This window comes from Periplaneta americana, chromosome 3, assembly GCF_040183065.1.
Source record: "Periplaneta americana isolate PAMFEO1 chromosome 3, P.americana_PAMFEO1_priV1, whole genome shotgun sequence".
NCBI classification, from domain to species: domain Eukaryota; kingdom Metazoa; phylum Arthropoda; class Insecta; order Blattodea; family Blattidae; genus Periplaneta; species Periplaneta americana.
Genome location: NC_091119.1, coordinates 44,330,603 through 44,358,107, shown reverse-complemented (window position 1 = coordinate 44,358,107; position 27,505 = coordinate 44,330,603). Strand labels below are relative to the sequence as shown.

The following is a 27,505-nucleotide window of genomic DNA, read 5'->3' as shown; positions in this document are numbered from 1 at the left end:
TGGACTCTCACTTTGAGAGAGGAACAGAGATTGAGGGTTTTTGAGAATAAGGTTCTTAGGAAAATATTTGGGGCTAAAGGGGATGAAGTTACAGGAGAATGGAGAAAGTTACACAACGCAGGGCTGCACGCATTGTATCCTTCACCTGACATAATTAGGAGCATTAAATCCAGACGTTTGAGATGGGCAGGGCATGTAGCACGTATGGGCGAATCCAGAAATGCATATAGAGTGTTAATTGGGTGGCCAGAGGAGAAAAGACCTTTGGGGAGGCCGAGACGTAGATGGGAGGATAATATTAAAATGGATTTGAGGGAGGTGGAATATGGTGGTAGAGACTGGATTAATCTTGCTCAGGATAGGGACCAATGGCGGGCTTATGTGAGGGCGGCAATGAACCTCCGGGTTCCTTAAAAGCCAATAAGTAAGTAAGTAATATTGTACTTACATACGAGTATATAGCGGGTTCAAGCCTGTCGACGGAGATTGAATTTTAGGCAGAATTATCTTACTAACAAGGAATCTTGTACAAATCACCAGGACGAACTCTCTTTTGGAAGCTACATTAAATAAAAAGTTAGCTACAAAAATTAGCTGCTCTCACAAAATACAGGTTGATAATGAAACCCGGTTATCATTAATAGAAGGAAGGAAATTAAACTTATTGGTTAATACTCATCACAGTTGTTAACACTGTGATACATGTGACGGCTACCGATTTCATAGAATCCTTTGACCTGGAGGTGAACCAATGTTTAACAGCAATTTGCACCTCTTCCACCGATGGAAATGTGATTCCCATAAGACAGCGTTTCTCAAACTTTTTTGACGTGGGGACCACTTTTAAAGTTAGAACAGTTCCGCGGACCACCTTACTCTTGTTCCCTTCGAAAGCAAATTTATCATTTTTGTGGCATATTTTAATACCTGTATACATATAGTTTACAATATAATTAAGATTCGGTACTTTGGTCCTCTGTTATGAATTCGGGTGGTCCGTGGCTGGGTTACAGGCACGGCACCAGATGTGCAGGGAAAAGATGACGAGAAACACCACGTTCATAGTGCTTTAAATCCCTCTTTTGTTGCTGAGAGTAGAGTGGGAAGTCGGTAGACGGTAGGATAATAAATTTCATAAAATGTCAGTACTGGGAGAAAAAGTGAAATTCGATTGCCATGTGTCATTTCCAAACTCTGAGATTTTATGCTATAGTGCGATACGCAGTTCGTTTGAATTTTATTTTTTCTTCTGTCTTTTTTGAAGGACCACAAGGGCAGACCTCGAGGACCACAGGTGGTCCGCGGACCATAGTTTGAGAAACGCTGCCATAAGACATTTCTTTAAATTTCCAAAAATATGCTCTGGTATCCTATGACACTTTTTCTGGTCTAATTAGTACGAAGGAAAATACTAAGCAAACAAATAAGATGGATGGATGGATGGGTTTTTTAGATGCGTTGGATGAATGGGTAGGATAGATGGGTAGGATAGAATATTAAATATTATGTTTTATTTAACGACGTTCCCAACTGCCGAGGTTATATCATCGTCGCCGGTGTGACGGAATTTTGTCCCGCAGGAGTTCTTTTTAATGACAGTAAATCTGCTGACATGAGCCTGTCGCATTTAAGCACACTTAAATGCCATCGATGTGGGCCGGGATCGAACCCGCAACCTCGGGCATAGAAGGCCAGCGCTATACCAACTACGCCAACCAGCTCGACCGGTAGGTTAGATGGATGGATGGTAGGATAGATCAAGGGTGTCCAAACGCCTATATAACCAGGAGATATTGCTCTGCTAAGGTCAATAACTTTCCATATAAAATAGAAAAAACGGCCTTAAAGAATATGCGCTGCGGATTGCTTATGCCAGGGGTTACCTTGTACGAGTTACAATTGAGGAGTCAGCGCAACAGTGGTCTAACCCTCCTCAATGCGAAAAATTAAATATTGAGCCTTCTGTTGATTTTGACGTCAACTATCTTCCTACGAAGTGGAATAGACTAATAATACCATTATATAGCTTGTTAGGAAGCATGTAATTTTTCCCCTAAAAATCTCTTAGAAATATATATAACTTTTAACGTGCTTTTTCTACGTTCAAAGAAGTGGCTTAGAACACTGTTGCACTGACCTCCTGAATTGGGCATCTATGGGATAGAAGGATGGGTAGGATAGATGGATGGATGGATGGATGGATGGATGGATGGATAGATAGATGAGTAGGATTGGTGGATAGATAGACAGGCAGGCAGGCAGACAGACAGACAGATAGATAGACGGGTGGGTAGGACACATAGATGGAATGGATAGAGGTAACATATGAGCCGTTCAGAGCAGAAGTGGTGTAAGTCAAAATTGGGTAATGAGGTTTAAAGTAAAAATTCTGTAAAATACACCGCAAAGTAGCAATTAATATGTCCTTCGTGCTATCCACTGACTACTAATAGTTTAAATGAATTGAATATTAATTGCTACTTTGCACTGTATTTTAAAGAATGTTTATTTTAACCCTCATTATCCCTTTTTGACTTACACCACTTCTGCTCTGAACGGCTCATATACTTTCTCTTTATAATTTTATGTATTTCTCTACAATTCAATTCCTTACCATGTTGACAATGAAATTGCTGCTTATAGTTTGCTTTATTTTACAGCACTTTTATTTACATTATATATTATAAACTATGCAATGTATGTATGTATGTATGTATGTATGTATGTATGTATGTATGTATGTATGTATGTATGTATGTATGTATGTATGTATTGTTTGTATTGTATGGTATGTATGTATGTATTGTATGTATGTATGTATGTATTGTATGTATCTATGTATTGTATGTATGTATGTAATGTATTGTATGTAATGTATTGTATGTAATGTATTGTATGTAATGTATTGTATGCAATGTATTGTATGCAATGTATTGCATGTTATGTATGTATGTATGTATGTATGTATGTATGTATGTATGTATGTATGTATGTATGTATGTATGTATGTATGTATTGTATGTAATGTATTGTATGCATTATATGCAATGTATGTATGTATGTATGTATGTATGTATGTATGTGTGTATGTGTGTATGTGTGTATGTATGTATGTATGTATGTGTGTATGTATGTATGTATTGTATGTATATATTGTATGTAATGTATTGCATGCAATTTATTGTATGTAATGTATTGCATGCAATTTATTGTATGTAATGTATTGCATGCAATTTATTGTATGTAATGTATTGTATGTAATGTTTTGCATGTTATGTATTGTATTGTATGTATGTATGTAATGTATGACTATACAGGATGTCTCAGGACAAACGTAAAATATTTCAGGATAATTTCAAACTTCAAATTCTTTACGGTACTATAAAACATGCTTTGCGATCTTCATTTGTTCAACTGAAAATGGCGGCTCCGTTCAAACGTTTTGGTGAAGCTAACATTAATGAAATAGAATGTCAGTAAGTCAATTAATATTTCATTGTATTAGAGTACTTTATTTCTTCTAATCTTTATATACTTTCTTCTCGGCGTGTAATAGTCAATTAAATCCCACTCGAGTTATGATTTTCTCTAGATAAATCAAAACCGCTAGTGAGATTACTGTTGAAAAAATAATTCTGCACATATAACCTTTATTATTTTAGCTTCCTGCGGAAACAGATACGAAGGCGTCGTATCGCACAATTTACTTTGTATACTTGAAAGTATACTTTTGCTAAGAAATTCAGGGGTTCCTTTCGTTGCATATGCTGTTGCAAGAGGAGAGAAATGTAATACTGCTTTCCAGATCTCGATTGAAGTGTATCATGTAATCCAGGTGTCTTTCTGCAATGGCATAGGACTCATTCGCTGTCTTAACTCTGCCTCCTGCAGAGTGCTCGCTTTGCATAATAAGATTTTGACTTCATCTCGAAGATTTATTTAAATGCTGTGCGTTCTAGTCGAGAGGAGGAAATTGTTTCCTCTTGGAAGATGACTGTTGCGTTGATGTAATTAGATAACATCTGGATGGCAGCGTTATTGGAAAGGAAAAAACAAATAATTTTGGGAGTGTTACTTTAAATTGTATACCTACAATAAAATGATTTAAGCTCTTCCAGATAGCCTCTTCATCGAACATATGACTTTAATCATATGAATAATTGTAGTAATGAATGTAACAATATGAAATTATCTATTTTGTTTCAAAATTATTTTTCTCCTATACACACATGTGATAGAGATATTTTTCACGCGGGAAAATGAATATGGGATTACAGTAAAATCTTTGAAATTTTTACACGATAGACTCCTCCTTGAAGTTGTTTTTCTACACATCAACCACATACAGTAGCGTGCAAAGTAATCCGAACAACGTAATTACTTATGCAATAACACTCAAACGGGATAAAAAAAGGATCTAAGACATACCTCAGTAATCTATATGGCCTCCCTTGTTCCTAATGACAGCTCTGAGACGATTTGGCATGGATTCCACTAATTTCCCACAAATATTCTTCATTTCTTCATCGCGAAACCATACACCAATGAAGGCAGAAATCATCTTCTCCTTTGTAGAACAATCCATGTTTTGCATTCTTCTTTTGCAAATTGACCACAAGTTCTCAATGGGGTTGATGTTGGGTGAGCTGCCTGGCCAGGGGAGTACCTGAATATTCTTCTTGTTGAAGAATTCTGTAGTTTTTCGAGATGTATGGCATGGTGCCAGGTCTTGTTGGAACACACCTCTGCCATCCGGAAATGATTTTTGCAGCTGGAGTGCGATTCTGGTTTCCAATAAGTGAATATATTTGTCAGAATTCATCATTCCCTTGATAGGTATTAATGCTCCAGGCCCTTCATGTGTAAAACAACCCCAAAACATTACTTTAGGGGGGTATTTGGGTGCTTGTTGGAGATGAGCTGCTGTTACTTTTTCGGATCCTTTCCGTACGTAAGAAACACGGTGGCCGTGGACCTCGAAATGAGACTCATCAGAAAAAAGTACATTCTTCCAGTCATTCACTGTCCAGTGTTGATGTAATTTTGCCCACATTAAGCGTTTTTTGCACATAATAGGGGTTAGCAGTTGCTTCTTAATAGGCTTACGAGCCCTTCGTCCAGCTTCCAAAAGCCTACGCCGCACTGTTGTGACGTGAATATTCGCCCCAGTGGTAGCCATTAACTCGCGGGTTAAGTCGACAGCAGTTAGTCTAGGATTTAATTTACTTTTCCTGACAATTAAACGATCATCTGCAGGTGAAGTCTTCCTTTTCCGGCCACAGTTTCCTTTTTTCTGGGGTGTGATGGATCCAGTCTCCCTGTATCGTTTTATGATCGAATTAACAGTAGCCAAACCGATGTGACATTCTGCAGCAATTTGCCTCTGTGTCATAGAAGAATGCTCTGCTAATGTTATAATTTTAGACCGTTTTCGTGGAGTTGTATCCATTTGTGAAGACGACAGAATATACACAGGATTGCAGTATTAAGTCTTCAACACAACTGAAATGCTTATAAGTACAAAACGACAGGCAAAATGTCACATATTATAAAAAAAATAATGACAGACCTTCAACAATGGAATTATACGTACTACAGATGTCAATTGAAGCGGTGAGACCAACAATGACAGAAAATGTAAAAATATGTCGTGTTCGGATTAATTTGCAGGCTACTAGAGCCGTGACATCGGTATATTTGTATTAGTCTGAGGTGAACATACGACGCCGGACAGAATGTAGTCGGTGTTTCAAGTACAGGCAGTGGAAGCGAATTTGACACATGCCTAAGCAAGCACGTTCCGTGTTTTGTATACGATTATTGCGTGTTATAAAATCAAGACAATACAATCATTGTATATAAGACTTAATATCGGAAAGGTCTAAAATGCTGGTGAGATTGAGAATTGTTAAAAATCACATTTAAATTGTCACAAAGTGGTAAATCATAAATCTGAAAAGATGTTAGAGTTTTGCATTACAGTTTTAGAATGTCGAAAACGTATAGGCCTATAGCGTACAATTTTGATTTTCCTATATTTAACTGTTACATTAATTTATTTATCACATCAATTCCACACCTTACTTTTCTTGCATGTTGTTCGCCTGGTTTCGGTTCCTGCTGCAATAAACAACAACATTCATTTTCAAAGTTTCAAATGAAAATGACCGCCCAGTGTCCGAGAGTATAACCTTGTATGCGGAAAAACTGCGTTCAATATCGGCTGAAATCAAGGGCGCATAATAAAATATTTCACATCATCAATTTCATTTCTACATTAAGTTTATAACAATCGCACTTGTCATCTGATAAAACTTTTGCAATTTTGCATAATGAATTGAAACCATCGTTTTTTATATTACTGTGTTCATTTTCGCATACACCTTTTTGCTTATATCATCTTGCAAACCATTACCACATTTGTGACAATTTAAGTATGATTTCCAACAATTATACTCAACCTCACCAGCATTTTAGATCTTTCGGATATTAACCCTTCTTATACAATAATTGTGTTGTCTTGATTTTATAATATGCAATAATCGTATACAAAACACGGAACGTGCTTGCTTAGGTGTGTGTCAAATTCGCTTCCGCTGCCTGTACTTGAAACGCCGACTACATTCCGTCCGGGGCGTCTTATGTTCACCTCAGACTAATACAAATATACCGATGTCACGGCCTTGGTGATAAGGAGAAATATTGTACGTATATGCAATATATATAATTGCACACCCTTTGGGAAGAGAGGTTTTGGATGGCCGAGAAAGCATGGAGGGATCAGCTTTCAATCTGATGTGGAACAAGAGGACTAATACACGATAGTTGATGATATAGTTTTTGCAACCTCCTGGTTCGCTAAATGGTTAACACTATGTTGACGTCATTGATGAAAGCGCCAATCAGAACAATTCACCTCACATTACATCAGTAGCGGACCCGCTATTTCTAGACGGTTAACGTAGAAGTGAACGGTGTTTACCGTGGGCCTAATTCGGTGTTAAAACTTGACATGTAATTCGAAATTTTCTCGGGCTTCCAGCCAGGTCATAAGTTGGTGATCCACCTCTGGCACTATAAATTAAGGAGCTGGGTACCCTCAAATATCATTTAACCCTGAAGATGAGGAAGATGAACATCCTCGAAACGTCGGTGGATCAACTTATGACCTGGCTGGAAGCCCGAGAAAATTTCGAATTATCACGTCGCCAGGAAAGCTTCAGTAGTTATTACATGACATGTAGTTTGAGATTTACCATTGTGGACGATATTCATCTACTTAGAACACCTCAAGATGGATAAATTATTCAGATCGAAGTACAAAAAGGCTCAGGAAAGAATTTTTCGTTGAGATTCCAACAGACAACACGTTGAGAAGCGAGTATTCCGTCGAACAAAAACGCTCCTTTGTTTAACTCACCACAACTTAAAAACCAGTAAAGATTTTGAGTATTGACCACTTTCAAAGGTAATTTGCATTCTTTTTCAACATTTTTCTCGCTTTGACTCCTATCTAACGTGAAAAATAAACAAGTTTGCCGCATACCAAGGTGTTTGAAGGTGTACAATAGTGGCAAAAGAAACCGGACCGACCCTTGTAGCTGATTTCAGAGCCTTGTTCACTCCAGAGCACGATAGACTGGTAACTAAGACTTTCGTGGTTCGAATCCTGCCTGGGAAGGAAACTTTTCTTGTTTCTTATTCAAATTTATTCCCAATACTTTTCGATTGCTGGTAAAATTCATGTTCTGGGAATAATACGTTAATTAAGTAGTAAAATATCGCTGCAATCGAAAAGTATTGGGAAGAAATTTGAATAAGAAACAAAAAAAGTTTCCTTCCCAGGCAGGATTCGAACCACGAAAGCCTTAGTTACCAGTCTATCGTGCTCTGGAGAGAACAAGGCTTTGAAATCAGCTACAAGGGTCGGTCCGGTTTTTTTGCCACTACTGTACATATCTATTGTGAACAGATCATATCGAAGTTAGTATTTTTAGTAAGTTGTTTCTCTTTACGTGCATTCCATTTTCAAATTTTAATTTTATACACATACATTATATACGTTAGATACGCCTTTTTATTAGAAGTAATATTTTTGACTTAATGTATTTTGCTTGTAAATGGACGATATTATCGGCTTCCTTCCTATCTAATGTTGTGTTGTGTTACACACGTCAATATGGGTTGGTTGAGTGCGAATGTTTGTACTGTATTAATTTGTCAGTACTGACTTTAGATACTAATAACGTAAATGTAATAAATAGAGCCCTGTAATTGTTGAATTCGTCCTGTTTAATTGCTCTTTGCGATTCGTCCAAATTAATACTAAATATTTAAAACAGTGTTATGGGGTCACTTTAATGCAGTAATGCACTACAAACGTTATCGCATTTAATGCACAGTATGAGTATGTCCTAAAACGGAAATGTGAACATAAGAAAGAGCAAACATTCGAATGTTTAGAATAATTATACAGGTTTGTACGTTTTTAGAGTTTTAGGGCCATATTCATAGACATTCTTAGCGCAGGCTTCCGGTGGATGATCAGCGAACTAACGTTTTTCGTATTCATAAACCAGTGTTAGCGATATGATATGATATGAATTCTGTATAAGTAAACATTCGATAGCCGGGGCTAGTTTAGCACGTTCGTAGCGCGGGCTAGCAAAATGTCTATGCATAGCACCCTAAAGGTTTTAGTAGAATATTTAAAAGCATAGCCTAGTATGTGAAGTCTTCAAAAGACAAGACACTTTTGAATTCACAGAATATCTGTTCAAAATGGTATTCATTTGAGAGTAAAAACGAGGAATTCATTAAAAATTAAGTCAAACGTCATGGTGCTCGTTTTCACTTGCTTTTATAGCAAGCTTGGCAACGTTTGTTGTTTTTTGTTATGTTTATAAACAGAGCTTTAATTAATAAAAAAATTACTGATCTGCCGCCACATAAACATAAAAAAAGGAAAGATTTTAAACATATTTATCTGGAATGCATTATTACTATTATTATTATTATTATTATTATTATTATTATTATTATTATTATTATTATTATTATTATTATTATTGAAACCGAAACTTGGCAAGTTGAATGATAAAAAAATAATCGTTTAGAAGAAGCGGAAGTATGGATCTGGCGCAGAATGTGAAACATCAATGGAAGAAATGACTTAGAGTTATTATTATTATTATTATTATTATTATTATTATTATTATTATTATTATTATTTCCGTATAGGCCATCTTCTGTCTAATGCTTTTCCGATTTACTGCGGGCTAAAGCAAGGAGATGCACTATCATCTTTACTTTTTAACTTCGCTCTAGAATATGCCATTAGGAAGGTTCAGGATAACAGAGAGGGTTTAGAATTGAACGGGTTACATCAGCTGCTTGTCTATGCGGATGACGTGAATATGTTAGGAGAAAATCCACAAACGATTAGGGAAAACACGGAAATTTTACTTGAAGCAAGTAAAGCGATAGGTTTGGAAGTAAATCCCGAAAAAAAAAAAAACAAAGTATATGATTAGCCTATGTCTCGTGACCAGAATATTGTACGAAATGGAAATATAAAAATTGAAGATTTATCCTTCGAAGAGGCGGAAAACTTCAAATATGTTGGACTAACAGTAACAAATACAAATGACACTCCGGAGGAAATTAAACACAGAATAAATATGGGAAATTCCTGTTATTATTCGGTTGAGAAGCTTTTGTCATCTAGTCTGCAGTCAAAAAATCTGAAAATTAGAATTTATAAAACAGTTATATTACCGGTTGTTCTGTATGGTTGTGAAACTTGGACTCTCACTTTCAAAGAGGGACAGAGATTAAGGGTGTTTGATAATAAGGTGCTTAGGAAAATATTTGGGGCTAAGAGTGATGAAGTTACAGGAGAATAGAGAAAGTTACACAACGCAGAACTGCACGCATTGTATTCTTCACGTCACATAATTAGGAACATTAAATCCAGACGTTTGAGATGGACAGGGCATGTAGCACGTATGGGCGAATCCAAAAATGCATATAGAATGTTAGTTGGGAGGCGGAGGAAAATATACTTTTGGGGAAGCCAAGACATAGATGGGAGGATAATATTAAAATGGATTTGAGGTTTATGATGATAGAGACTGGATTAATCTTGCACAAGATAGGGACCGATGGCGGGCTTATGTGAGGGCGGCAATGAATCTCCGGGTTCCTTAAAAGCCATTTGTAAGTAAGTATTATTATTATTATTATTATTATTATTATTATTATTATTATTATTATTATTATTATTAAAACCGAAAGTTGGAAAATTGACAGACAAAAAATCATCGTTTAGAAGCCGCGGAAGTATGGATCAATTGAAGAAATCAATGTAAAATATCAATGGAAGAAATCACTTAGAGTTGTTATTGTTATTATTATTGCTGTTATTATTATTGTTATTATTATTATTGTTATTATTATTATTATTATTATTATTATTATTATTATTATTACCGTTGAGATAGTGTGTGGATATTTAGAAGTCGGGACACTTTTGACATCATTTTAACCTCGTTATATGACTTATAAAAATAGAAACGAAATTTAATTAATCAAATAGGCTATTGTGGTTTATGTACAATATTGTCAAAATGAGACTCCCTTTTGTTTTTTTGTTGTTTAAGTATTAATAGTCACAACTCAGTCTATTTTAGAGTTGTAAATCTCCACAAGGCATTGGAAATATTTCCATTACAGTCATAATAAGACTGAATATGACCAATTCATGTATATAGAAGCAATATCAACGTTATAAATAATAAAGTTTCGAGAAAAACTGAGTAAGAAAAAGTTTGAATAGCTTTGATTCAGTACGTATCTAAATAAACATTGACAAAACAGCAGATTGAAACAATTGAATTCAAATGTCATAACTAGGGCCTGGATTCATACGTTTTAACGTATTACATTCATTCTTTTCAAGACTTTATGTGTTCACATGCAGTGGAGCAAAATACAAGCGTGTGTGTGTTTTATTTGACCTGAATTTTCCAAATGTCACCGGCTTAAAATGACCGCAATCATTGATTTCGACACTGGAGCAAAACATGTGACATTTGTTTGGCTTAAAATACATCAAAGTGATGCCACAAACTGAAATGACTCAAATAATTGCTTTTGATGTCAGGTTTTCCTCCTCTCCCACAATTTAAGGTCTACTTTTGAGAACTAAACAATATATATTTTATAAATAAGTGTGCGTGTGTATCTTCCATTATGTACGCTGTCTCATACGCATACACACATCACAAATTCAGTCTCTCATATAGAAAGAGATGTGTGTAGTAATACATTTCAGCCATAACATTTCAATTATTGTCGATGTAACGTAGCTGAAGGAATTCATTGCTTCATCAAAAATTTTATTTTGATTACTGTATCGTTTTACTTGTGTTGCATCAATACACGTTGCTTCGCAGTTTTATTGAAGTCAATAAATCTCTGAGTATTTCAATATTCGAATCATGGTGTGGCAATGGATCGCCACCGAACTAAGCTTTTTTACTGAAGAGAGTAATATTTTGCCAGACATTCCAAAAACAAGTAAATGTTTTCAAATACTTTTGTGAAAATAATATGGGGTTCCTCGTTTTGATTTTTTCACCTCTCCCACAGTTTTAAACATAAAATATGTTCACACTATGAAATCTGCTCGTCTGTGTGACGTAAAGTGTACCAAATAGGAAAAAAAAATCCCCCACCATACGCATCCAGAATCAATAATCGCCAATCGGAATAACAACATGACATAGAATCCGAGCAGTCATTTGCACTGTAGGCGCCCCGAGCCAATAACACGTAGTTTTAGGAGCGTTAAGATGAAATCCCGCCGGTTCTACTGGTGGGAGACCTAGCGCATAAACAGATGAATTGGATACTTAACAGTAGATAAGTGCTAAGTGCCAGAATTAAACAAATGTGATATTTCACTAGAATGGTGCAAATTGTCAAGTGATATTACATATCAACAGGGCAAAGTCAACAGAAGATTGTAGAGTGTTATTAAGACCTCCAAAAGATGACAGTGGTGCAAAGTTACTATGGCTTTCTCATAGGAAAGGTGCAATGTGCCAATCGTTTTGATTTCCTTCCGTCGTTTATTTGTCGTGTTAATATTGAAGTTATGGCAAAATACATTATTAATTATATATCGTGGCCTTTTCTACAAACAGAAAGATCAGCGTAGGTAAATCTTATACACAACAAAATACGTAGGCGATGTAGAGTTATGAATCACATAGAAACTTAATGTATTACGTCTAGATAGTACAGCTGGTTTGTTTTAAACTTTTCGATTCCCAGTGTTAAAAATCCATAAAATGGGGGAAATACCATTCAATTAGCACGTTTTTCTTTATTGTAACCGGCATGAAAATGCAGAATAAAAAGCAGTGATTTAAAGCTTTATTTTCTAAGTTATATGACCAGGATTATTCAACATTATCGACATTTCTGTTGATCTCTTTACTGTCATACCAGTCAACAGTCAACGACGTCAACATAGATAATCATGATGAAATTCGGCGATATTCAGTTCCAAGTGGTTAGGGTGATTTACTTCCAGTCTGCAAAACCACTTTAAGGGAAGTATTTCCAGAAATTAACAGATCAGTGGATAATAAATGGATCATAGTACCTAGGAAATGTTTATGGGACTTAACACCTTTAATAAATTGTGAAGTTTGTTTATCTCTCAGTATGTTAATTTTATTGATGAAGATTGGTGAAAAGTTGTTGTAAGTATTATCAATTCAATTCTAAAAAAAATATATTCTTAAAATTATTCAAGATCGAAAGTTATTTACTAATACAACATTGGCACTGTTCATAAATTTGGCACTTTGCACCTTTTTACTGTTAAGTATCCAATTAATTTTTACGTGTGGCTCACCTAAGGAAGGATGGAATTAAGAACAGAGTTTAAATAATTATTGTCTAATTACTGTTGCTAAATATTACAAAAAAACTATGTAATCCTATTTGATATATATAAATCCCTCAAAAAAAAAAAAAAAAAAAGGTTTATTGGATCAAAATATCCAGGTCCTTATTATGATGTTAACCATTCCATGTTTATCGAAAGAAATTGTTTTTCATTTTTATGTAAAACATATTTTAACAAGATGTCAGTGATTTCAAAATTGGTCTTGGTTTTGCTTAACGCCTTAACCTATATTGAATATAAATAAACAAGAAATTACTATTAACTAGAGATACTTTGCATGGAAATGTACTTACGAAGAGCGTAGTGGTTCTATTGAATATCTTCCTGAAGGCCATGGGATGCCGGATCGCCAGATAGCGGTCTATACTCATTGCTGTAATGGTGAACACGCTGGCACCAACTGACACGCCTGAAATCAAGAAAATGAGGTTATACTTTATTATAGGGAAATTTTTCAATAGCGGACACCTCCTGGGAATTAGTCCTGTATTGAGAAGTATCCACTATTGGAAGAATAACATAAAATAAAACGACCGTATTTTGACACATATGTTAATAATAATTATACTAATTTTTAAGCCAGAATTTTTATATAGTAAGTTAATATATTAAAAAGTATTGAATACTGTACAGTAATTTACATTATTAAAAAACCTAAATGAATAAATTTACTGAAACATTTAACATTAGTTTTACTTTTTATATGATGTATGTATGTATGTATGTATGTATGTATGTATGTATGTATTGTATGTATTGTATGTATTGTATGTATTGTATGTATTGTATGTATTGTATGTATTGTATGTATGTATGTATGTATGTATGTATGTATGTATGTATGTATGTATGTATGTATTTGCACTGCAAGTGGGCAAGCACCCGGTGGCAGTGCTATACACATTATAAACAATGCAAAATAAAATGATAAACAATACACAATAAAATTTACAATACACAATACAATTATATACACAATACAATAAGAATACACAATACAATTTAACACAATAATTACAATTAATAATAAAACATAAATAAAATACCTAATTTTACAATACAACCTACATATGTAGGCCTATACCCCTACATAAATTTCAATAGTCTTTAACTTTACTCTCATCTCACTCACTGTAGTGGCACTTTGACGCATTTCACTGAAACTTTACGACACATTTCACTGACACTCTATAACACATTTCACTGACACTATAGAACACATTTCATTGACGCTATAAATTATCACTGATCGGAATTATTCACTGCACTGTAAAACCATAACTTCACTGACTCACCTCGCTTCATTGATACAACAGTTCAAATAAATCAAATAATTACACCCTTATGCATACTTATAAACAGAACTACATTTAAGCTAAACATTTCTAGTCTAAGGCCCTCTTACACGCTATTTTTAAATAATTTACAATTCAAACCACGGAAGTAACTCGTCAGGCTAAATAAATACATGTCACCTTAAAAAATTAAATGTTAAATGTCACCTTAATTTTAATTTGCAGTTTATACACAACTTTTTAAGTTATTCTTGAAACTCCTTAAGGAAGGACAGCCCTCAAAGACCGCTGCAGGTAGGTTATTCCAATCATTTATAGTTCTGTTTATAAATGAGAATTTACCTACATCCGTTTTCTGTTTCCTACATTTGATTTTAAAGTCATGATCGTTCCTACCATAGTACTTTGGCTTTTCTAACCGAGCCGTTATGTCTACCCATGCTTTCTGACCTAGATGTGCTCTATACAATGATGTTATTCTAGTTTTCCTACGTCTGTTTTCCAAAGTTTCCCATTTAAATTCTTTTATCGCATCGTTTCCATCTTCTCTTTTACCTTTAACAAATTTAGCTGCCATATACTGGATTCTTTCTAAGGAATTTATCTGATATATTCTATAGGGATCCCAACATGTAATTCCGTATTCCGTATACGATAAAGAAATCTGAAATCTTTGTCAGTTTCCTTGTCGCTTTCTGAATTTTATTTTCTATATCTACTATTCTACATCAGAGGTGGGATTAAATTTTTGGGAATCACCTTAGTATTTAGCATTTAGGACATGTAAGGTGTCAGCACGACTACCTCGGCTACATTACAAAGATAACAGAATATAGTGGCCCCTGGCACGGCGCGAGAAGGTAAGATAAGAGCATCGGAGGGAGACGCTTTGCAACGGACGACTCGTCTGTCATAAAAGTAGGAGAATTGTGCGATAAGATGTTACGAATTGCACGAGACACATCATAAGATTTCATAAAGTACGAATGGGGTTACTAGGTAACTGTTGAAAGTGTGTGTCTTCTTATCATCTGCTATTGAGAAATTTTAAAGAATGAATGAATGAATGAATGAATGAATGAATGAATGAATGAATGAAGTGCATTTATTAATACACAATTATACAAACTCATATACACAAGTTCCTTCGCACGAGCCTGTACGGCCGTTCGTGCTATAACTGTGCACAGTTTGCATTTTCAAAGAAAACAAAAGAATACTACTAATAATAAAATAATATAACAACAATAGTTTTTATTATTACTACTGTTAACATTAATTATCATAATTACAACTAATTTAATTTCGGAATAAGTATGATAAGAACTTTCTTGTGTTAAATATTAACGTACCTTGTTAAAATGTTTCGAACTATTTTCGGTCATCTTCGGAGTTCCGAAGATGACCGAAAATAGCTCGAAACATCTTAACAAGGTACGTTAATATTTAACACAAGAAAGTTCTTATCATACATATTCCGAAGTGATACAGTGTTAAAAGTTGTGTAATCAAGATGTATAATTTAATTTCATACCAAATTTGACAAAAATAATAAAAATAAAATAAATGTAAGATACGAAAGAAAAAAAACCACAGTGCAAAAACACACACACATATAAACAATTTAATTTAATTTCTTATTAAAATTGCAAGAAATAATCCAAATAATAAAGATAAATGTCAGACAAAAACATATAAACACGCAATAAAAAACAAATAGAAAAAGCACAATAAATTTAATACAAAAAGAACTTTATCCCCTAATTAGCTTATTCACTTAGTGTTCTCCGTCATAGAGAACGTTCGCTATCGGGAAGGTACGGACTCGACAGATATACCCATATAAACATATTTTTTACTAAAGTCAAGAAATGCCTGAAGAATATAGACAGGCAAATAACAGAAAGGGAATGTAGGGATAAGGTTGCTCTGGAGATCCAATCGATGATCAAAAAAAATTGGGGAACCGAGTTATACATCTATAGAGGAAGCAAAGAGGGCAGGCTCAGCTTAACCTGGTTTCGTCTAGGAGTTTGGAGGGCAACGAAGAATATGTCCTCTTTGCGGTAGAGGCAAAACATTACATGATATTTTATCGGAGTGTGATGTCACAGAAGCTCTGAGGAAACGATTCCTGCCAGAGTTCTTCATTACATCTAGCAGGGAGCACTTGGCAACATACGATGTGTTAAATAACGCTATATTCTCTGAGAGTGTGGAAAAAATTCACTGCACGTTTACTACTAGAGTGGGTGGGAGTGAAGTACATTAAAAAACTGAGGTACAATAAAAATTTAAGTAAAAATAAAATGATTTCCCTGTACAATAATATTACAATAATTACAGCAAAGAAAAAAGTAAAATAGACGTAAATTTAATTCTAATTGTAAATAAATAAATGCAATAAACCTAGGGATAAATGCAATGTCGACAGAAGATTCAAGGAAATGAAACAGGCGCACTGTTTGTTTCATCATTATAGGGATATAAGTCCAAATATTCTTGCATGTTTTATCCCTTATCTTATCCAAGTTTTGGCCCCTAAGTTGCTGAGGATGGACTGTTGAAGCGTACACAATACAGACGTAATCAGAATTTTCGATAGGGCACGTTATTCATGTAGCATTTGGCAAAGAGCATTAGGAACTCCAAGTTGTGTCTTGCTTATTGGGTTTACCAACTTAAGTTCGGATAGTGTCACGTATTCAGGTTTAAATTATCCCCATTTGTGAACTTCGTGTCTTGGACGTGACCGGGAACAAGATTTGGAGACTTGGAATATTCGATGTTGCTGCTGTTTGACTTCAAACCATGTTGTTGCTATAGACAGAGCCGCTGACGACAACTTTGTTTTGTATTTTTCTGCAAACATTGCGGAGTGATACCAAGAATTTCAGGAATTTCAACATCAAAGTGAGTCAATATTTTGATATCCTTATCTAAATTTGGTTTCTTCTATGAATTATAATGTTTAGTATATGTTACTAATGTATGATTTCGTATAAGGTAACTATTCACATATTGCATAATAGTTAATATGCTGTTTACAAAAATCACTTTTCACATTTTGATGGAAATATTAAACGATATTAGTGGCTCATAATGAGACTCTAGTCGTATTTATTTTTTGTCAAATAACTAACCGTACAGTGAAATAGAATAAATTCCAGAAAAAGTATAACGTTAACAATCTGATCTATTACGTGTAATCATGAACGCTGCCATCGATAAGCCATGATGATCTGGGTATCTGGCTTATAAATTATTTGTGATGAGGCAAACAGTCGGCCTGGTTGGCGCAGTTGGTATAGTGCTGGCCTTCTATGCCCGAGATTGCGGGTTCGATCCCGGGCCACATCGAGTAACGGTTAGCACGTCTAGCCGCGAAACCAGGTGGCCTGGGTTCGATTCCCGGTCGGGGCAAGTTCCCTGGCTGAGGTTTTTTCCGGGGTTTTCCCTCAGCCAAATACGAGGAAATACTGGGTAACTTTTGGTGTTGGACCCCGGACTCATTTCACCGGCATTATCAACTTCATCTCATTCAGACGCTAAATAACCTAAGCTGTTGATAAAGCGTAGTAAAATAACCTACTAAAAATCGATGGCATTTAAGTGTGCTTAAATGCGACAGGCTCATGTCAATAGATTTACTGGCATGTAAAAGAACTCCTGCGGGACAAAATTCCGGCACACCGAGACGCTGATATAACCTCGGCAGTTGCGAGCTTCGTTAAATAAAACATAACATTTATTCACTTTGTTTCCAGTGAAGCCAATTGGCTTGTAGTGAGTACGACAACTCATCCTGAGCAAGGTTTACCGTGGTTTAATAAGACAAATGTCGCGATGAGACCTAAAAGAAATGGGCCACGGACTTCTTCCTCCGTCTCCACTCTTCTCTTCCACTATTCCCACTTGTATTTTAATAAAACCTAAATTTTTTATACAGGGGAAATAAATTTACTGTAAATTCACAAGGCTAACGGCTTCAAAGCTGGGTACCTGGTTTAAATGGAGTGAACTGGTATAATAATTAACATGGAGGCATGAGATAATTGCTCTGCTTGCCATTAAAAATTTCACTTTGATTCAATGTCTCCGTTATGAGACGACGGCGCGGTCACTTTTAACCTAAGTTTTCTTTTTTTAAACATAAATGCACAGGATACATGTGGGACTTTATTGATAGAAAAGTGAAGAGTTTACAGAAAAATTAAACATTTTTATGTCCATCTATTCGTGTAACAGGTAATATTACGTTAATTAAAAAGTTAGTACTGTTTCTTGACTCCATAATACATTTGTTTAATGAAGTTTTTAAATTGGAGAGATGATTCTGAAAATTGTTACAAGGAAAATATATATTTACGTAACAGCTGGAATTATGTTAATTTTTAAAAGCAATTCATGTTGATATTTTTAAGCGCTGAGCAGTTTGTGAAAGTTTTGAATTAGGAAACTACTCGTAGGACTAATTATAGTCATAATCAGGGCGCGAAACTTGTTACCCGATGAAACAGGTTAGCTGTTCCTTGACTATAGATACGGGTTTGTTTATATGTGCGTAAGTAGTCGTGATCAGCGGTGTATAGAGATAGGCAGAGACCACAGGTTTTCGCATAATGACAAGAAGCGTAGAATGAATACGAAGTTTCTAATAATGTAAGGGAATCAGTAGGCAAATTAACCATTTCAGTTTGAACTTAAAGACTGAAAGATAAAAATTATTTAAGCATGTTAGTAAACTAGTGATTCAAAAAATTGAAAAATATGAGTTATATGATTCAGTGTTTGTAAATTTAAATGACTTATTCAACCCAGAAAATATTGTACAGATAAATATTAATAATCTTAATGCACTCATAGAAAGGTTAAAACAATGAGTTATTTCAAGGATAGGCCTATAACAAGTACTGGTTGCAGTGTAGCATTTCTTACTTTGAAAGAAATAGTTTTGAAACATTCATCCAATACTTTCAATATTAAAGTTGACGTGAATGAGGCATTACGAGTTCTCATGTTAAATTACCTGAATTTACACGTGCTGTGTTGAAATGTATCTGGGTTCCTTGTACATCTATTGAATAAATTGATATATGAAATCTTTTTTATCATTATTTTGACGCCTAATGCGTAATATAGAGTTATTTTTTCACGTAAAAATTTCTTTCAAATTTATACGAAATTTTGCGATTATCTTACAAATATTTAGCGATAAAACGCGAAATATATTTTATCACGATTTTCTTTTTCGAAATTAATATGGAATTCTGTGGTCTCTATGTAGGCCTAAGTTACTCGTCGCAGTTGATAAAGCATCGTAAAATAACCAATTAAAAACGTTATTCGTCGACTGCAACACAAAGAAAGTAAATAGCGGGCAACTAAAGCACAATAGTTCAACGGGGCACGACCCACTCCGCCTTCTTTGTACACAGTAGAGGAATTCTAGAACACAGTTAACCGGAAACCACTTGCCTCTCTGCCATCGGCAACAAGTTTCGCTCCCTGGTCATAATTAATAACTTCGACGGAAATGAGCTTGATGTTACACAAAAAAAAAAAGAGAGAAGTTTTTTCTTTCGTAAAATTTATGTACTCAGCCATGTCATACAATGAGATGATGAAACTGTCTACTTTTATTTTTCACACATTTCGTGTGTATTTAACACGCACTTTAGCCTACTCAGAATCCATTCACAAAATCTACACCCAGTTTAAATTCTTGTACCACAATATTGTAAACTCTACCCCTTTATCTCCTGGCCTAGTTGCTTCATGAATAATGCCTTGTTGATGTCACTTTGGAGTCCAGACCTGTCTTCGGACAGCTGTCTAAACAAACAGTATTTTATACCTTACGTAACTTCGTAGCCTCTCGTACGGAGATCCTCGTTTTGCTGACACCGAAGACATTTTTAGGCGAATTTTCTAGTTAGTGCGCAGTGTCATCCAGAGTTTTTCTGTGAGCACTGTACGTCATATTTTTTGTTTCTTATCCTGAACATTCCCCGTTGCACGAAATTTATTATTAGCCAAGGTATGAATCGTAGAAAGACATGGAACTCAAACACCTGGGAATTTCTCTTGAAATAATCTCCTGACAGCACGAGCGGATCCAGTACAAACATATGAACTATAAATCAACGCTCGTTCAGGAATAGAATAATTGTTTCTATTATTTTCTATTTCACACTTACTTTCCTAGCAGACCGTATACAATCACCAACAAACACGTACGTTTGTATCCACTCTCCGCGGCGTGTAGCTGCAAAATCAGATGCATCACTTTTTTTTTTTTTTTTTTTCGAAAATGAGTTAATGTTATATTTCATATCTTCATATGATTCTGCAACTGCTATAGCACTGTTTTGCTCCAAAGCTAGATACATCACATGGATATGTATGATGAAAGAGTAGGGATATCCTGAACTAGCACCAACAGATAGCGAGCGTGTACTTTGAGAGATGCGCTTTGCGTGTGCATTTGTTTTCCGATATATAAACATTAAGGATTTACGTAGTATATTAGTACATTAAATGCTCTTAAAAATAACTCATAATGCCAAATTTTTGTTATGTTCCTATTTTTAAAAACCAGGGAAAACCTTTTGCCTTCATTCAGGTCCCGAAATATTTTGAATGTATGCTTTAAAGCTTAAAAAATTTAAGTAATTAAATTGCGCCTCGAAAGTGTTAGCTATTAAACAAAAATAACTACTTCAAGTAAGGAATTGCTGGCTACAGTTTCATTTTGGAAGAAGAAAAAGAAAAATTAATAAAAACATATGCAACTTCGACAGCAAGCTGGTTAGATTATATTCAGTACTTCTAGCCTAGGAGTCGCCAGCATTTTACGCCTGCAGTAAACTCTCGATTAACTGGGATGTTTATTATCCAGGACGATCTATAATGAAATACATTTCGTGAATAATGTTTTGATGTGCTGTAGAGTAATTATTAAAACCATGTTTTTACTTCAAATTTTCAAAATCAGCCTACATAGTATTCAAAACTGCACGTCTTTAACCTACAAAACACAGGAATAATCGTGATACTACTGCGATCATATTACATCATGTTTCAAACATTGCATTTGATCTTTATGCAACTAGAGGAAAAAAATACGAGGAATTCAGTCTCGATAGTCCCTTCCCTATAAAAGAACACATTGGTGACTGCATATCCTGTTTTTAGCGTACGGTACTTACAATACTAATGACTAAAGAGGTAATATTCACCTTCGACAAAGTTCCTATTTTATTTATTTATTTTTTTTTTATTCGTGCACCTCGTTCTCAAGGTTCTCGTTTAGGTTCATGAACATTCAATTTACTCGTATCTATATTCTGCATACTGCAGATTTCCCATCCATCTCTTAAGGGGAATCGCTCAGTATTATACAAGTTTACGCTATTGTTTATTGTAAATTAAATTAAATTATGATGTACGAAAATACTAAACTATATCAAATTATACTAGGTTATACAAAATAATTATAAATATAATTTTGACACGCACAGAAAACCAACAAGCGGGAGAACGTAATCAACTGTAGCGTATGACAATATAGCCCTACAATATGTAGTGCCGCATAGAAAGCTTCTGCCATCTAACGGTAAAACTTCGCATAAGATATCCCTATGGTATTGGTTGCAAATCCTTGGTTCCTTGCAAACCTTTTCCTTCATACTGAAAAATTATGTTTTAGTGATGTATCTGATTTTGCAACTAAACGCCTCAATTGGAACCTTTTTTTTTCTCTCCTTGTACGGAGGAGAGACGCGAAGGTGAAGACTTGCACTGCAACCTGAGACTTATGTGACTATTTTAGGTTGGCAGTAACTGTGGCTAAGACAGTCACGCAGGACGAACGTCATTATTGATGCCATTTCAGTTGCAATGGATCCGTGGAACGCATCGCATCGGTCGTTGCCGTGGAGATGTTTTTCAAAACAAATGATTCAGTAGTTCTTACGCAGCGTAGGCTCCGACAGCATTTCAGTCTGGGTCGACATGGGCGAGTTCCCAGCCGTAACACAATTTTATTGTGGATAAACAATATTATAATGACTTCTTCAGCATCAAAACGTAAGTCAATAGGAAGGCCTAGGACCGCCCGTACGCCAGAGACGTGGTAGGCAGGGCAGTGCTGAACTTAAGAGTCAGGTTCCAGGAGTGTGTTAGAAAAAAGGGATGTCACAGGGTGTAATTTTCAAAACCTAATGTTGTTCTTTTGCATCAGTAAATGGCAATAATGCCTCTTTTCGATAAAAGAATAATTGTGTTGTCTTATTTTAAAAAATCGAATCTTTTTGCCGGACCCTGTACATGTACAGCACATCGCACCGTGAACGTAACCCGGGCTATGGTATGGATGATGATGATGATGATGATGATGATATGTGAATTAATGATGGCGAAATGAGTCCAAGGCCAAAAGCCGAAAGTTACCTAGCAATTCTGCTTCAATTAATTAAGGGGAAACCCCGAAAAGAAACCCAACCAGGTAACTTGTCTCAACCGAATATGAACCTGGGCCCGTTCGTTTCACGGTCAAACGCGCTAAACGTTACTTCAGACCGGTGGACTGAATGCAACCTTATTAATACCTCTCCGTATATCCCATTAGGCAGGACTCCCTCCATTCGATATGTCCGCCAAGGCCAAGCTAACTCTCCGTTGCAGTTCCGCAGTGTTCACGTTTCAAAGATAATCCGCGCACTCAGTAAAATTGATACCAATTGTGTCGGTTATTAGCAGTTGGGCATTTTTTTTTAATTTCCAAGTACAGTTCTCTTAATAATTTAGTGAAAGTTGTTGCATTCTATATTAATCACAAGAATTTGGCTCGTAGGCGAAATATGAACAGAATTCCTGCACTAATTAAGGATAAATCTCTGTAGACAGACAGACATACGGCGTGCGAAGAATGCAGTTTTTCTGTAGCTGGATATAGAAAATGTGTTCTAAATCTAAAAATCGATATTTGCGTATGAAATATATTTCTCTTTATATCTTGAATAATCGAGAAGTACGTATGCACACTATAAATGCATGAAAACTTGTATATGGTTTCTGTTTTCTTTCCTATACACAATACCACGATAAATGAAGCAGCAGGAGCTAGCAATATTATAGTACAGTGTCGAATTCACAAGATCCTATCTTGTATGGACCCAAACAAAGGACAAGCCATAGAAAATAAGAGATGAAAACACAGGGAGGAGAAGTCTGTATCATTACGAGCTCTTTGAAGTCTGAAGCTGCACTGAATGTTAATGAGACGGCGGACGCGAGGAACATCTGAACACATGAGATCTGTCGCATTTTCTCTTGTGGAATTCGTGTTCTTTTTTAGGATAAATCGAAGCAGTTGGAATCAAAAACATATTTCAGCAGTAAAATCCTTGAAATAGGATTCTGTTTTTAGTGTAGGTCAGGCACGTCCAGCGCGGAAAATTCCATCCTTTAAACGAGGTGCAACAGTGACATTTTTTAAGCATGTACCTGCATGCGATTCTGAAAATCTACGTCACTGATGCACCTCGTTTAGGGGCAAAAATTGCCCGTGATGGGCGTGCCTAGCGTAGACTGTTATGTATTAAAAATTAGAATTTTCTTGAATAAACTCATAGATAAATTTACCGTGTTTTTATCTTAGGCCTGCAATTCCAGTACAGTAGAACTTGGTTATAGCGACCTCGTTTTGTGCGACACCTCGCCTATAACGTCAAATATTATGTGGTCCCAAATAAATTCACCATAAGTCATATGCTTTCCTACCTTGCTTAATACGACAAATGAAGTAACATTAGGGACACCGAATAGAGGTTTATCAGTGGGAAGAAGTAAGGGACAGAAAACTTATAACTTAAGAGGTTGGTGCACGAGTGGCATGAGTGACAAAACGTAAGAAAGTGACAAGTGAAAAGAGTGATAGTGACAGAAAAGACGGTAAGGCAAGGGAATAATGGTGAAAAAGGATAAGATACAAGTAATAACCAGGGAGTGATAATAAGTAAGTAGTGATACAAATGTAATAAAGAAAGTGGGAATGGAAAGGTAATGAAACGGTAGAAACTACTTCGTCTGAAAATATACAGATTAGATTAATGGGAATAAGTGGTTAGTGAATGTTAGTAATTCAAGTGAATAAATAAGTTAACAACTATGGAAGAGTTTAACAAATATAAACAATGTTCGGACCAATTAATAAGAGATTGAGAAAAGTCATTGTTTAGTTAAATGAGATTAGTAAGAATAAGATAGATAACTAGGAGGGAGGGAAACAGAGGTGAGGTACGTGATAGAAAAGTGATCAGGGTCATTTATATGTACCCTAATAGCCGGAGGTTTAGAAAAAGCGTAAGCAGAAAATCATGTATCCAAGGGAGTGATGGCACTGTATACAGAAATGTGAAGAGCCATCACGACCGATGTAAGCTGGTGGAATAAATACATCTTATCATATCAATATGACAAACGCATATGCGTCTACCTCGCATATAACGTCATTTTAAACCTCAGTTTTGGAATAAGATTTTCTAAGAACCAAAATATTTTAAGAAATATTTTGTTGAAATCTGACCCTAACAAATTCTTTGCAGTCTCCTTCTGTCATAGACCTCTGGAATGCAGGCGGATTCCCCACCCCATTGTAACCTGCCCGAATTCATGCGGTATTATATCAGTTTCGACAGGAAGTTTTCACTAAGTGCACGCATTTTAACGCAGAATGTCAACTAAAAGAAGTGAGTGACGCTTTAGAAGTCATTATAATTGTGAACATGTTCTATGAAGCTAGGGAAGGGAGCAGTGAAATTGCAACTGAAATTATGAACATAGAACGTAATTTAGCCCTAGAAAGTGTGTATTGGACAAGTAGAAGACAACAGAGTAAATTGACTGATTACTTCACTTCTAAGTAAAGTATTTTGGTGAGTACTGAACAAACTGTTTTAATACAGAATACTGTATTTATAATTGTAGGCCTACGTGTATTTTATTATGTTCATTGCAGGCTTAAAAGTCAATACATAAATCTAAAATAAGTCTAGGCCTAATTGAGTTTGTTTTTTGTTTTGTTTTGTTGTTTTTTTTTCATTTTCCACCTCACTAGATTGATAATATGAATCTCGGTTACTACGACACTCGTTTATAACAACATAATTTTTAAGGTTCCTTGGATGTCGTTATAACTAAGTTCTACTGTATACTGTAGTTATTTACAAAAACGTCTTAAGCATTTTCTCTATTATATTTTGCAAATAAGTGCTGAATTTGACAAGCAATCATTGAATTCCTAAGGAGAATCTGAGATTTAAATAAAAAATTGAATAGCTAAGCGGAAGAACGTTGCAAGCGACAAATTAAAATTTTACAGGAACAGAGAAATACTTGATGCTTAGCGTTGTAATGATTTCCCACAACTTCCTAGGTTTTTAGAGACTATATTGAAGTTTGTACTTTCATTTTCATCCTACAGAATTCACTACAGAATAGAACAGAGTACGTTCGATTACAAATAATTTTAATATGATTATAAAGCATGTTGTTTTGCTATGCCGTCATACGTTAACAGCTATTCAATAGCTTAGCGGAAAGCTTGAAGAGAGACCGGGAAGGAGGTATCGATTCGCTATAACTCGATGCGAAACGTGGCTAGGCTCACCGTCACAATAATATGTTCTCTATATTGGTGTTTGTGAATGCGCTGATTTGTTGAGCGTTGGTTTAATCAAAAGTGCATGCGTGCATATGTTGTATATTAATCTTGTGTTAAATGGCTCACATTGAGAGTACATTGAGGTCATTTTGTGTAAAATTAAAAGAAACCTTTTAAAGTCGGATATATGAAACAAATATAGGATGCTTACAAATATAGGAGCTCGACACCACATTTACATATTAAAATGGAGGATGGAGAAAGATAAAATAGAAATTTTCGATTTCATGGAATAAGTAATATCCTTGGCTAGCAGGGTGCTCTGAGACAAATAAGTTTTATTCTTTTATACCTGTATTTTGTTTTGGGGTGAAAATGATTAGTCATCATCTTCTTGTGGGGTCTCATTCACAAAAAAAATTGATAGAAAAGCCGAGAAAGATCTGCTGTATAAAATGATAGAGGTCAGTAGGTCTAAGGATTTTAAGTCTAATGACAGGTCTAATTTTGTAAGTCTAATGATATTTTGTCACGATTAGGGAAAACACGGGAATTTTACTTGAAGCAAGTAAAGAGATAGGTTTGGAAGTAAATCCCGAAAAGACAAAGTATATGATTATGTCTCGTGACGAGAATATTGTACAAAATGGAAATATAAAAATTGGAAATTTATCTTGTGAAGAGGTGGAAAAATTCAAATACCTGGGAGCAACAGTAACAAATATAAATGATACTCGGGAGGAAATTAAACACAGAATAAATATGGGAAATGCCTGTTATTATTCGGTTGAGAAGCTTTTATCATCCAGTCTGCTGTCAAAAAATGTGAAAGTTAGAATTTATAAAACATTTATATTACCGGTTGTGCCTTATGGTTGTGAAACTTGGACTCTCACTTTGAGAGAGGAACATAGGTTAAGGGTATTTGAGAATAAGGTGCTTAGGAAAATATCTGGGGCTAAGAGAGATGAAGTTACAGGAGAATGGAGAAAGTTACACAACACAGAACTGCACGCATTGTATTCTTTACCTGACATAATTAGGAACATAAAATCCAGACGTTTGAGATGGGCAGGACATGTAGCACGTATGGGCGAATCCAGAAATGCATATAGAGTGTTAGTTGGAAGGCCGGAGGGAAAAAGACCTTTGGGGAGGCCGAGACGTAGATGGGAAGATAATATTAAAATGGATTTGAGGGAGGTGGGATATGATGATAGAGACTGGATTAATCTTGCTCAGGATAGGGACCAATGGCGGGCTTAGTAATGATATTTTGTCTTTGGAACCAAGTCTAATACGACCTAGTCCAATTTATAAAAATTTCTAATACTATATAGTCTAACTTGCAATGACGCCTAATACTATTATGCCTAATTTATAACAATAATACATCTGTTACCTGTATATTATTGTTTATTACCAGAGGGCGGATCAGAGTGATCAGATTCCGTGACTTCATGTTGCTGATGCAGAGAGCAGAATGTCTCGGCGCGTGTTCCCTAAAGAATTATACAGTATGTAGTAGGACTTTTTGCAGCGACTTGTATATTATAATGA

General features: G+C 35.3%; 1 protein-coding gene across 1 annotated transcript in view; it reads right to left on the bottom strand.

The window, feature by feature from the left end:
- The window catches only part of LOC138697015 (QRFP-like peptide receptor), a 198,338-nt gene that overhangs the window by 96,845 nt on the left and 73,988 nt on the right, over positions 1-27,505 (bottom strand). The window contains exon 3 of the mRNA XM_069822608.1: positions 13,276-13,391. Within this exon, the coding sequence (XP_069678709.1) occupies positions 13,276-13,391 (116 nt within the window). The remainder of the gene's footprint in view (positions 1-13,275; positions 13,392-27,505) is intronic.